Genomic DNA, 14,220 nt, shown 5'->3' on the forward strand with positions numbered 1-14,220 from the left:
TGTTTCAGGGCTCTTAGGATATAATGCCAGCAGTGTAATTGCCCAGTCGAAAGGCAATTCCTTTCATAATCATATGATTTTTTATCCAATTTTACTTTTCTGAGGAAATTCCATACTGTTTTCCACAGTGGCTGCACCAGTCTGCATTCCCACCAACAGTGCACTAGGGTTCTGTTTTATCCACATCCTCTCCATCACTTGTTGTTTGTTGACTTGTGTACGATGGCCATTCTGACTGATGTGAGATGGTATCTCATTGTGTTTTTAATTTGCATCTCTCTGATGGCTAGTGATCGTGAGCATCTTTTCATATGTCTATGGGCCCTCTATATGTCCTCCTTGGAGAAGTAAATGTCTGTTCAAGTCATTTGCCCATTTTTAAATTGGTTGTTTGTCTTTCTGGAGTGGAGTCATGTGAGTTCTTTATATATTTTGAAGATCAAACCCTTGTACGAGGTATCATTGGCAAATATGTTTTCCCGTATGGTTGGTTCTCTTCATTTTAATGCTTTTTTTTTTAGCCCTGCGGAAGCTTCTTAATTTGATGAGGTCCCATTTGTTTCTTCTTTCCTTTATGTCTCTTGCTCTAGGGGATATATTGTTGAAAATACTCTGTGGAATGCCTGGGATTTTCCTGCCTATGTTTTCCTATAAGAATTTTATAGTGTCTTAAAATTCCTAAAGGAAAACATAAAATTTCTTTATGGTGTCTTAAACACTTATATTTGTCTTTTATCCACCTTAAATTTATTTTTGTGTGTGGTGTAGGTTGATTTCTAGTCTTGATTGTAGGCATTTTTTTCATTACTTGCAATATTGGTGATCGAGTTTCATTTTTTGCATCTAGCTGTCCAGATCCCCCAACACCATTTATTAAACAGGCTGTTTTTACTCCATTTTCTGCTTCTTCCCCCATTGCCAAATATTAATTGACCTTAGAGACTTGGGTGTATTTCTGAACTCTGTTCTATTGGTCTATGTGTCTGTTCTTATGCCAGTACCAGGCTGTTTTGATTATAATGGCCTTGTAATACAGCTTAATAGCAGGTATTGGGATCCCTCCTACTTTGTTCTTCTTTCTCAAGATTGCTGCAGCTATTCAGGGTTATTTATGGTTCCATATAAAATTTTGAAGTGTTTTATATCCGTGACATATGCCATTGGTACTTTAATAGGGATTTTGTTGAATCTATAAATTGCTCTGGGTAGTATAGACATTTTGATGATGTTAATTCTTTCAATCCATGAGCATGGTGCATGCTTCCATTTTTTGTGTGTGTCTTCCTTAATTTCTTTCTTCAGTGTTGAGTAGTTTTCTGAGTATAGGTCTTTTACCTCCTTGGTTAGGTTTATTTCTAGATACTTTATTTTTCTTGTTGCTATGTGAAATGGGATTTTTTTTTCTGACTTCTGTTTCTGATATTTCATTGTTGGTATACAAAAATGCCTTTGATTCCTGAGTATTGACTTTGTATCCTGCTGTTTTGCCAAATTTACTTACTAGGTCAAGTAGTTTTTTGGTGGAGTCTGTAGGATTTTTTATGTACATTATCATGTCATCTGCAAACAATGACAGTTTTGCTCTCTCCTTTACAGTTTGGATGTCTTTTTTTTTTCTTGTCTGATTGCTGAGGCTAGGACTTTTAATACTGTGTTGAATAAAAGTGGTGAAAGCTGACATCCTTGTCTTGTTCCTGATCTTAATGGGAAAGCTCTATATTTCTCCATTGAGCATTGATGCGGATCCTGGCCAGCAGGATCCACATGTTGTGCTGGTTATGAACAAATACACACAGACCACAGAAGTCCTGTGGAGAAAAAGGGACGGCATGTCTGCTCTCTGAGTGAGAGAGTAGGCCAGTTTCTACCTGGACAGGTTGTATTGCTTTGCTCTGTACATTATATTGAGGATGGTCCTCATTTACTATACACAGGTTCCCTGTAAGTGATTACCTTTTACAGATAACAAAGGAAAGAATGTTGCTAATTACTTCAAAGAGAAGGATGTTATAGATCAAGGGGCAAAGTGGTTGAAACAGTTACACTCCATACTTGGGAGGTTTAGCACAGACTTTAGGAAGTTACAGTAAGCACTTCTGCCTCAATTTAGGGTGAGGGAGTTTTAGCAAAAGCAAGTCTCATAGCAGTCTAGGTCAATGCAGGTCTGATTCCCCACAGGAAAACCTGTCTGTCGGCCTGGCTCCTGTGTGGCAACTTGCTCCCCACTGGCATTTCTGAGTGAGGGCTGAGCTACATTCCCATACCACGAGGAACAACTCCCTGTAGAGCATGATGTTGGCTGTAGGTCTCTCGTATATGCCCTTTATTCTGTTGAGAAATGCTCTATTCCCACTTTGCTGAGTGTCTTTATTATAAATGAGTGCTGTACCTTATCAAATGATTTTTCTACATCTATTGCTGTGATCATGTGATTTTTGTCTGTTGTTTATATGATATATTACATTTATTGATTTGCAAATATTGTACCAACCTGGGATGAATCCCACTTGATCATGGTGTATGATCTTTTTAACGTATAGCTGGATTCGTTTTGCCAATATTGTAATAAGGATTTTAGCATCTATGTTCATCAGTGATATTGTCCTGAACTTTTCTTTCTTTGTTATGTCTTTATCTAATTTGGGGATTACGATGATGATGGCTTCATAAAACAAGTTTGGGAATCTTCCATCTTCTTGGATTTTTTGGAATAGTCTGTCATGGATAGCGGTTAGCTCATCCTTAAAGGGTTTGTAAAATTCTCCTGTGAAACCGTCCGGTCCATGGCTTTTGTGTGTTTGGAGTTTTTTGATTACTGCTTCCATTTCGTCAGCTATTATTGGTCTGTTTGGGCTTTCTGCTGCTTCCTCGTTCAGTTTTGGAAGATTGTATTTTTCTAGAAATTTGTCCATTTCATCTAGGTTTTCAAATTTCTTGGCATATAGTTTTTCCTAGTAATTTCTTATAATCCTTTGTATTTCTGTGGTATCAGTTGTAATTTTTCCTCTTTCATTTCTTATTGTATTTATTTGGGTCTTCTCTCTCTTTGATCAGTCTCCTTAAAGGCTTGTCAGTTTTGTTTATCTTTTCAAAGAACAAGTTCCTGGATTTATTGATCCTAGAATTGTGCTTTTAGTCTCTATATAATTTAATTCTTTTCTGGTCTTGGTTATTTCCTCCCTTCTCCTTGCTCTGGGCTGTCTTTGTTGTTGTTCCACAAATTCTTGTAGGTGCAGTGTAACTTTGTTTACTTGAAATGTTTCTATCTTTCCTAGGTAGGCCTGTATCACTAAGAGCTTTCCTCTCAGCACTGGCTTCACGGTGTCCCATAGATTTGGCATTTTTGTGAGTTCATTTTTATTTGTTTCCAGAACCTTTTTGATTTCTTCTTTGATCTCATTCTTGAACCATTCATTGTTTTATAGCATGCTATTCACTCTCCATGAATTTGAGTGTTTTTGAGCTTTTTCCTTGAGTTTGGTTTCTAGTTTCATTCCTTGTGGTGAGAGAAAATGCTTGACGTGATTTCAGATTTCTTGAATTTGTTGAGACTTGCTTTTTGTCCTATCATGTGGTCTGTCTTTGAAAATATTCCATGTACGTTTGAAAAGAATGTGTATTTTGCTTCCTTGGGATGAAAGGTTCTAGATATATAAGTTAAGTCTATTTGATCTAGGGCATTGTTCAATGCCACAATATCTTTGTTGATATTTTGTTAGGAACATCTATCTATTTTTGACAGTGGGGTGTTAAAATTTCCTACTATAACCATGTTGCTGTCAACATCCTTCTATATATATATGTTAAAAGACAAAGAATTTTTAAAAATTTATTTTAAGGTTTTCTTTTTTATTGTAATTTAATTGTTGTTCAAGTAATTTTGTCTTTTACTCCCATCCCAACCCTTTCCCCCCAGTGCTCCCCACCTCCCTCCCATTCCACCTCCCTTTAATTTTTGTCCATGTGTCCTTTATACTAGTTCCTATAAATCCTTCCCCTTTTCCCCTGAAATTCCCTCCCCTCGCCCCTCTGGTCCCTGTCAGCCCGTTCTCTATTTCAGTGTCTTTGGTTATATTTTGCTTGCTTGTTTGTTTTGTTGTTTAAGTTCCTGTTAAAGGTGAGATCATATGGTATTTGTCTTTCACCGCCTGGCTTATTTCACTCAGTGTAATGCTTTCTAGTTCCATCCATCCTGTTGCAAAGGCTAGGAGCTCCTTCTTTTTTCTGCTGCATAGAATTCCATTGTGTAATTGTACCATAGATTTTGATCCATTCATATACTGATGGGCATCTAGGTTGCTTCCAACCCTTGGCCATTGTAAATTGTGGTGCTGTGAACATTGGGGTGGATAGGTTCTTTTGGATTGGTATTTCAGGGTTCTTAGGATATAATCCTAGCATTGGAATTCTGGGTCAAAAGGCAGATTCATTTTTAGTTTTCTGAGGAAATTCCATACTGTTTTCCATAGTGGTTGTACCAGTCTGCAATCCTACCAACAATGAACTAGGGTCTCCTTTTCCCTACAACCTCTCCAACACCTGTTGTTTGTTTCTTTGTTTATGATAGCCATTCTGACCAGTGTAAAATGGTATCTCATTGTGTTTTTAATTTGTGTCTCTCTGATAGCTAGCGATATTGAGCATCTTTTCATGTGTCTCTGGATGTTCTACATGTCCCCCTTGGAGAAATGTCTGTTCAAGTCCTTTGCCCACTTTTTAATTGGGTTGCTTGTCTTAGAGTGGAGTCGTGTCAACACCCTTCTTGAAGTCCTCCAACATTTTCTTTATGTATTTGGGTGCTCCTATGTTGAGTTCATATATATGTACATTGTTTCTGTTTCTTGATAGAGTATTATGAATGACCTTGAGTATTATGAAGTGACCTTTTGGGGCTCTTTATATGGCTTTTTGAAGTTTATTTTGTCTGATATGAGTATTGCTATCCAGCTTTTTTTCCCCTGTCCATTTGCTTGGAATATTTGTTTCCAGCCCTTCACTGTCGGTCTTTGTAGATCTTATGTTCGGAGGTGGGTGTCTTGTAGGCACATATGTGTGGGTTATGATTTCTGATCCATTCAGCTATTCTGTGTCTTTGTATTGGAGCATTTAATGTTTACATTTAAGGTTATTGTGGATAAGTACTTATTCATTGCTATTTTTTCGTGTCTGTGTTCCTCTCTCTCTCACTCTTTTGTTTTTCCCTTTTCTAAAGCAGTGCCTTTAGCAACTCTTGCAGAGCTTGTTTGGAGGAGGAGTATTCCTTGAGGCTTCTTTTGTCTGAAAAGCTCCTTACTTGCCCTTCCATTTTAATTGAGAGCCTTGCTGGATAGAGTAGTCTTGATTGTAGGCATTTTTTTCATTACTTGCAATATTCCTTGCTATTGGAGTGTTTCCATTGAGAAGTCAGCTGCTAGTCTTATTAGGGCTCCCTTGTATGATACTTCCTGTTTCTCCCTTATTGCCTGTAAGACTCTCTCTTTGTATTGGAATTTTGCCATTTTATTTTGTGTCTTGCAGTGGGCCTCTTTGGGTTCTTCTTGATTGGGACTCTGTGAGTTTCCTGGATTTGTGTGACTTTTTCTCTCATCAAATTAGGGAAGTTTTCCATCATTACTTTTTCAAACAAGTTTCCTCTCCCTTGCTGCTCCTCTTCTTCTGGTATCCCTATTACAACAGATATTACTATATTTCATGTTTTCCTGCAGTTCCCTTAATACCTCTTCATTCTTTCTGAGTCTCTGTTCCTTTTTTTGCTCTTTCTGGGTGTTTTTTTCTACCTTGTCCTCCAGCTCACTGATTCGATCCTCTGCTTCATCAGTCTTGCTTTTGATTTCTTCTGCAGTGTTCTTCAATACAGAAATTGTATTCTTCATTTCCTTTTGGCCCTTGTAGACAGTTTCTGTTTTCTTTTTCATGTTGATATAATTTGCTGTGAGTTCATTGTAGTTTCCCTTTGGTTTTTGGTATTTCTCTGTGAGCTTACTGCACTTCCTTGTAACCATTGCTTTGAACTGAATATGTGACAGTTGACTTGCCTCTATTTCAATTAGCATTCTTTCTGAGGTTTCCTCCTTTCCTTTCATTTGTCGTTTGTTTGTTTTTCTACAATTTTTGTGAGACTGTTTTGTTAGCCTCGGCTTCTCAAATTGATCTGTTCTCACTCCCTGAGTTTATGGTGTGAGCTTCTGTGGTAGGAGACCAGTGAGATTCAGGAGTGCAGTCTCCTTGATCTCCTGAACTTGCTGCTCTTGGGTTGTCGTTTATGTGGGCTCTTCGGATGTCTTTGGGTTTTGATTATTGTTGGGTCTTTCTCTGGTTGTTCCTTCTCTCCATCTGGGTAACTGAGGGTCACCCTGTCCAGCACATCTTGTATTCTGTTGTTCAGGTGCAGACAGGTTGTGTTGAAGTTGGTTCTTGTGTCTGTCCCAGGTTTTGAGGTCTCTCTCTAACTACTGTTCAGCTGTTTATTCTGGGTAGTTTCTGCACTGTTTACTTGTAGTTCCAGATTCGTTCTGGGTAGGGGTTAGTGTAGCTTCCACTCATTTCTTCACCTTCTTCCATTGTTATCTGTCGGTGGTTCCCTTGTTGGTGGGTTCTCTCTTCCAGCAGGTGTACTGGTGTTCACAGCTTCCACCTACTTGTTTATGTGATCATCTGGGGGAAGTCAAAATGGTTTAAGACAATAGAATTGTGTTCTATGGGACATAAAGGACCAACCCATAGAGAAGAGATAGGAAATCCTTTGAATAAGTATAGTATAAACTTACACTATGACTTATATACTGAAACTGTGATATTTCACCCAACTAGACAGAGTGGGAAAAAGATAAGACTTTTGTTAGGAGAGGGGAAGGATTGTAAGTTGAATCCAGAATACAGTGAGCTTATGGGAGGTCCAATTGTGAGATATAGTGAGAGTAAAGGATAGAAAATATGTGTAATGTGCAAAAGACTAGAGTTAACCACAACAGTAATAAAGTTCCAGGAGACAGTGAAATGAGCTAAGATCCAGGAGGGGTGCTGTATAGTATTTACAGTTGTATGGAACAAAAATCATATGACACAATCTGTGTGATCTGAATAACAAGAATAGGGAGGACATGGCTCAGAGTGGTGTGCTATTGGAATACAGGTGAAGTGAAAGAAGGAAAATTAAAAATAAACCGAGAAAGAGAGAACAAGGAAAACCAGTCTAACAATGCAATTAAACCAAACGAAGAAAACTAAACAGAAAGAAAAGCAATTAAAAAAAACTAATAAAATGAAAGAAGTAAAAATAATGAAATAATAATAAAGAAGATAAACAATAACTTGCAAGCTCTCTGGAATAGCAAAATGAAATTTGCCTCAGTTTGTCATTTGTTGGGAATACCCCACTTTGGGTCTGACTTTGGTCCTTTCACAGCTCCATGTCTGATTGTCTCATTTGGACAGGGGGAGAGAAAGAAAATAAAAGCCTCCTTTAAAACAGCCAAGCCAGTTCTGCTGTCTTCCTGGCTGGTTTAGTTTGCTTTTCTCCCTTCCTTTGGTTTTGTGCTGATGGGAGCTGGTCTGGGCCTTGCTCTTCACAGTTGCCCAACCTCCAGCCCAGTTCCTCAGCTCACTGCTGGGCCCCCAGTGCTCTTCTGCGCCAGGCCTACATCTTCAGTCCACCAGTTGTGCTGTCCTTGAGGTGCACCAGTTAGGGGCAGCTCACATGCCACCTTCTCACTCTTCGCTGTCCTAGGTGCTAGGAACTCTCAGAGTCTCCTCTGGGTAGTTCAGCTCCCCCATTGAGTTAAGTCTTTCTGGGGATTGCTGACTCCCTGAGTCCTGCTGCTCTGCTCTGTGGGGACAGGGGAGGGGGGGACCTTCGCCTTCCTCTTAGTGAACCAGTCTGGCCCTGCAGTGGTGGGGTGGACTTGTGCATGGCCTTCTCTGCTGCTGCTGGGGTGGAGGGCCTCTGCTGTTGTGGTGGCAGTGGGTGGGGCACGTGTGGCTGGGGCCTCGGGTGTGAGCAGGCACCCTTCCTGCTGTGGCCACAGTCCTGGCAGCAGGGATGGTCCCATGGCCAAGGCTGCAGAGGCTGCAAGGTCACAGCCAGGGGAGTCACAGGCAACCTGTTAGGGAGCATTCTCTGAATAGCCACCAAGAGCCTTTTTTTTTTCAATTGCCCTCTTCAAGCCTGCTGCTCCAAACAATCTCCTGGCCTCTCACACAGCCCAACTTTCCAACAAGACTGGAAACTGTCCAGGTTGGGGTCCATCACAGCCCAACTCTTCTTCCTTTTCCAGGTGTCACTGGCTCCCCAATTTCTTTGTAATGACCCCACCAGTGTCCACAGTCCAAGAGGGAGCACATCTCCCCTGTGCATTTGTTTACTTCTTTATTCACCACAGTGACTTCAGGCATCCTAGTGCTGCTCAAACGTCCCTGTTTGTCAGGGAAGGGAGCCATTGACCTGCCTTTCTTCTAACAATCCTGCAACAGGCCTAGCAGCAGCCAGGGACCTTAATTGTCCCAAAGCAATCTCCTTACCATCTGATGTTTCAGTGTCTTCTACAGTTTTGGCCTGCAACCTTCATGTATACTGAGATACCATTGGCCGTTCACTCTGTTCCTCAGAACATCAGCCAGGTGTTCAAGCTGCATGCAGGGGAAGTGGACTCTGCGCCCACCGTCCTTCCCCTCTGATAAGGGGTTAATATCGTAAATTGTAAGGAACTGCTATTACAACAAAAAACAATCCAATTAAAAATGGGCAGAGGACTGAATAGACATTTCTCCAAAGAAGGCATACAGTTGCTGAAAGATATATGAAAAGATGCTTAATATCACTAATCAGTAATTAAAACTACAGTGTGCTACTACCTCACACCTGTCAGAGTGGCTATCATCAGTAAATCGGCAAATAACAAGTGTTGGTGATGATGCAGTGAAAAGGGAACCCTTGTGCAGATTGGTGTAGCCACTATGGAAAACAGTATGGAGGATCCTCAAAAAAAAACAAACAAACAAAAAACAGAACTGCCTTGTGACTTAACAGTTCTACTTCTGGGTATATATCTAGAGGAACTCAAAATGCTGATTTGAAGGAATATATGCACCTCTATGTTTATTACTCTGTTACTTACAGTAGCCAAGATATAGAAGCAATGCAAGTGCCCATCAATAGATAATTGGACCCAGAACATTGGTACATAACATATAGTGGAATACTATATAGTAAGAATGAAATCTTAACCCTTTATGCCAAGTGGAATAACTCAGAAAAAGATAAATATATGATTTCACTTATATATGGACTCTAAAGAGCAAAATAAACAAACTAGAAACAGACTTGGATACACAGAACAGACTGATGGTTGCCACAGAGGAGGGAGGTTTAGGGTTCTGGCTGGAAAACTGAAGGGATTACTGGGTACAAATTGGTAGTTACAAAATAGTCATGGGAATGTAGAGTACTGCATATGGGATATAGTCAATAAATAATTGCTATGTATGGTACCAGGTGGGTACTAGAAATATTGGGCAAAAATCTTTGTAAAGTATATAATTGTTTAACTGCTATGCTATATACCTGAAACTAATACAAAGTAATATTGAATGAAAACATTGGAATTGAAAAATAAAATTTTAAAAGAAAACAAAAGTATTAAATGGAGAATTCCAGAAATACTTTATAAGTTTTAAATTGTATACCATTCTGAGTAGCATGATGAAATCTTAATATGAATATCATCCCTTGGTCCAGTGTACCCACACTGTATAGGTTACCTGCAGATTAGTCACTTTGTAGCCATTTGGTTATCATATCAACTGTTGAGGTATCACAGCACGTTTGTTCAAACAACCTCTATAGTAGTAGCCTAATGCTATGCCACAAAGCCTACATCGTTCACCTCACTTCGTCTCTTTACATTAGCATAATATCATCTTACATCATCACAAGAAAGGTGATGAGTACAATATTTTTAGAAAAACCACATTCATATAACTCTTATCACAGTAAAATTTTGCTATTTTTTAATGTATAAATTAAACTTGATCATAAGTATGCATGTATAGGGAAATACATAGTATATATAGGGTTCAGTATTATCAGTGATTTCAGGCATCTTAATGTATCTCCTACAGATAAGGGGGAACTGATGTATACACCATTTCTTACCAAAACCTTATTTTTATAGATTAAAAAAACTAAGCTATAATTTTATTGTTTTATAACCTAAATATTTAGTGGTATATGGATTTAATGAGGTTTTTCTCATAGTTTTATATTTTGATTGTTACGGATATCTCTGAAAACATTGGGCCAAAGAAATATTTTTGTTATGTTTTTTAATCAAATTGTTACTAATAGTAGGTCAAAATCCTCAACTATGGAGATCAAACAATATATAAATTTCAGTTTTTACTGATTTAATTTTGTAGACATGATGAAGACTATAATATAAGTATGTCATATAGTGTTTTGAATGCCTTGTGAAGGTTCTAAATAATATGCTTTTAATACATGTTTATTAACACATTAATTATTAAATTAAGCATTAAAATTAATACTTAATATGTGTTTAAGTATTCTGTAATATTTAAGTATTATAAAATACTTAAACCACAGTATTTTATAAAATACTGAGATTTAACTTTAATTTCTTAACAGCTTTTATCTTACCACTTTCTATTCTAATAAAGTAGCTGAAAAAATAGAAGGTAGCAGTCAACTAGAAAAACTCATTGTTGGGTGTAGATGTTTGTGAATTTTAGATGTGCACATTTTTTATCTTTTATTGCATTGAGGAAAAATTGTTTTCTTTTTTAGTAAAAAATCCCAGAAGTGGGATGAAATGAATATCCTGGCAACATACCATCCTGCAGACAAAGACTATGGTTTAATGAAAATAGATGAACCAAGCACTCCATACCATAGGTAATGTTTTATAGACATTACTCATTTTCTTTACTTGTTTACATTTTTCATTGGATAAGAACTTCTGGATAACAGCTGATTTGAATTTGTGTTTATTTCCATATTTGTTACTGGAGCACTAATTAATAACCCCACTGCATATTTTTGTGTAATAACATAACTACTATGTAACTTTTAAGTTTGGGGGTATATTTTGCACATTATAATTTTAGTAGTAAGTGTTTATTTGTTGTACCTCAGTTATTCCTGTCAGTGATGCTCACAGGCCAGTGATTTTTGTCTTCCTTAAAATAATCTACAGGGTCCGAAAGAAGTAATACCATTGAGTGTAGTTGGTAGGGTATGTGAATGTCTCACACAAGATAGATGGCAATTTGAATAGTTCACCTAAAATGTCATATGGTGTGCTTGAGTATGATATTGTTATGTTACAAAATTTCATGTTTCTGATTTTGTGACAAAATATTTTTATGTAATAAAATACGGGCATTTTCTTGTGCTGGACCCTGTGTTTATAAAAAGAAAAATGAGGATTGGCCTTCTTTGTTTCTGAAATAGATATCAGAGGCTTACTCAGTCTCTTTGCAAAAAATAACTTCACAGATGGTAACTATATTTTTAACCCATTCAAATACAAGTGGTCATTACTACTTTTTGATGTCCTTATTTTTGAATTACGTAATATTGTAGTTTTAGATAATTAAATTGTGATTGTTCACAATTTTAAGTTTTGCTAAAATTTTAAAATAATAGTGTGTAGCAGTGATTAGTATAAAGACAAAAATAATATATCAATAAGCATTTTGAGATGATGGCATTCTAAATATGGAGAAATACTGGTCTGTCTGTGCAAGATAGCTACTGCAGTATGGTGGATGACTCAGTACCAGGATCCCAGAGGCTAATCTCTCAATTCTCTCCCCAAAGTGTTGTCCCCAGTCTTTCCTCAAGCATCTCTGGTCCACTCTGCCCCTCCCTTTGCCAGACCCCAGAGTCGGAAGACAGAAGACTTCTGGTCAAGATGGCAACGTGGTCTCATCTCTTCACACAACCACATCAAAATTACAACTAAAATGTAGAACAGCCATTACTCTGGAATATCAGAAATCAACTTTAGTGGAAGTCTGACAACTATGGAATTAAAGAAACCACGTCCATCCAGACTGGTAAAAGGGGTGTGAACATAAAATGAGTTGGCCTCACACGCACGTGGATAAAAATTCAGGAGGGATATCTGAGGAGCAAGGAGTCCTAGCCCCACACCAGGCCCCGTAGCCCAGGAATCCAGTGTCAGGAAGATAAGTACCCACAACTTTTGGCTACAAAATCCTGTGGCAATAGTCAGTAGAAGAAACTGCTAGAGCCCCAAACAGTTCCTCTTAACCCACACATGGGCTCACCTACTCAGACTCACTCCCTCTGGCCTCCCCCACTATGGTAACACCTTGAAAGGCACCAGTGGTATGTAGAGAGAAACTGAAGTGTCTGGCATCAAGGTGAGCAGAGGCCATTGTCTCTTTGCTAAACCCTCCCCACAGAGCTGGCAAGCTGGTGTCATATATGAGACTCCATCAACCTAGCTAACAGTGTTTGACCCATTTTGGAGATTCCCAGAAGCTCTGTTCCACCCAACTTACAGGCCCACGCAGGCTGCTTTTCCATAAGAATGGCTGGTCTTGGCTCCTAAATCCTGTCAGACAACCAATAGCTGGCTTCAGTGAGCCCTAGCAGCACCCAGATTAGATTCAAAGCTTGGCTGCGCCTAGAAATTTCCAAGCCTAGCACAAATAGCAGCCATCTCAGATTGCTTTATAGCTCAGGCAGGGTGCCCTGGACAAAACACAGGTGGGGGCTGACCTTGGCCTGTACCTCCTGGGAAAGCCCAGGGCTAGTGCACCCAGTGGACAGCTGTAGACCACATTGGAGCACCACTACCCTGCCCCTGCACAGCTGATCATCAACAGAGGGCGGAACTTGGTGGTCATTGGTCAAAGCCAGTCCTTGCAGCTGACTGGCATGGGTAAATCCCTCCCACTGATTTGCTAACAGCAACCAAGGCTCCAACTACAAGAGGAGAGTATACTCAGCCCACATGAAGGGTGCACCTCAATTACTCAGCTTGGGTGTTGGGGTCTGTGCCACTGGACACTATAGGACACCTATTACATTAGACCTTACTATCAAAACACAGAGTCAAAGCAACTGTACCTGATATATAGAAACAAACACAGGCTACCAAAATGAGGAGGCAAGAAATATGGCCCTAATGAAAGAAGAGATCAAAAATCCAGAAAAAGGTCTAAACAAAATGGAAATAAGCAGTCTATCAGATGCAGAGTTCAAAATACTGTTTATGAGGATGCTCAAGAAACTTGGTGAGGATCTCAGCAGCATAAAAAAAAGACCCAGCTAGAAACAAAGGATAGACTGATTTAAATAAAGAACAGTCTTCAAGGAAACAACAGTAGATTGGATGAAGCCAAGAATCAAATCAAAGATTTGGATCATAAGAAGCAAAAAAAGAACCACACAAAACAACGAGAAGAAAAAAGAACTGAAAAAAATAAGGAAAACATGAACAGTCTCTGGGACAACTTAAGGAGGTCCAACATTTTCATCATAGTGGTGCCAGAAGGAGAAGAGAGAAGGCAAGAAATTGGAACTCTATCTGAAAAAATAGTGAAAGAAAACTTCCCTAATTTGGTGAAGGAAATACACATGCAACTGATTCCAGGAAGCACGGAGAGTCCCAATTATCATGGATGCAAAGAGACCCACTCTAAGACACATCATAATTAAGAGGCCAAATGTTAAAGATAGAGATGCACCCTGGCTGGTATGATTCTGTGGATTGAGTGCTGACCTACAAACCAAAGAGTTGCTGGTTAAATTCCCAATCGGCACATTCCTGGGTTGCAGGCCATGTCCCCAGTTGGGGACACATTAGAAGCAACCACACTGATGTTTCTCTCCCTCTCTTCCTCCCTCCCTTCCCCTCTGTCTAAAAATAAATAAAATAAAATCTTCTTTAAAAAAAGAGAGAGGTTTAAAAGCAGTAAGGGAAAAGAAGTTAGTTACCAGATAGTTGCCAGATGGAAGGGGGGAGGGGGAGAATGGGTGAAGAGGTGAGGATATTAAGAAGTACAAATAGGTAGCTACAGAATAGCCTTGGGAATATAAAGTACAGTATAGGAAGTAGACCAGCCAAAGAACGTATACACATGACCCATGGACATGAACAATGTTGTGGGGACTAACTGAGGGAATAAGAGGGCACTGGGTGGAGGGGGACTAAGGGGAAAATTAGGACA

At 39.0% G+C, this 14,220-nt stretch overlaps 1 protein-coding gene across 2 annotated transcripts in view; it reads left to right on the forward strand.

The window, feature by feature from the left end:
- The window catches only part of PPP1R2 (protein phosphatase 1 regulatory inhibitor subunit 2), a 42,913-nt gene that overhangs the window by 14,243 nt on the left and 14,450 nt on the right, over window positions 1-14,220 (forward strand). For both annotated transcript variants that reach the window (XM_037037495.1, XM_037037496.1), the window contains exon 2: window positions 10,802-10,909. In XM_037037495.1, the coding sequence (XP_036893390.1) occupies window positions 10,802-10,909 (108 nt within the window). The remainder of the gene's footprint in view (window positions 1-10,801; window positions 10,910-14,220) is intronic.

This window comes from Sturnira hondurensis, unplaced genomic scaffold, assembly GCF_014824575.4.
Source record: "Sturnira hondurensis isolate 20B ecotype Veracruz unplaced genomic scaffold, ASM1482457v3 Scaffold0023357, whole genome shotgun sequence".
In the NCBI taxonomy this organism is placed as follows: domain Eukaryota; kingdom Metazoa; phylum Chordata; class Mammalia; order Chiroptera; family Phyllostomidae; genus Sturnira; species Sturnira hondurensis.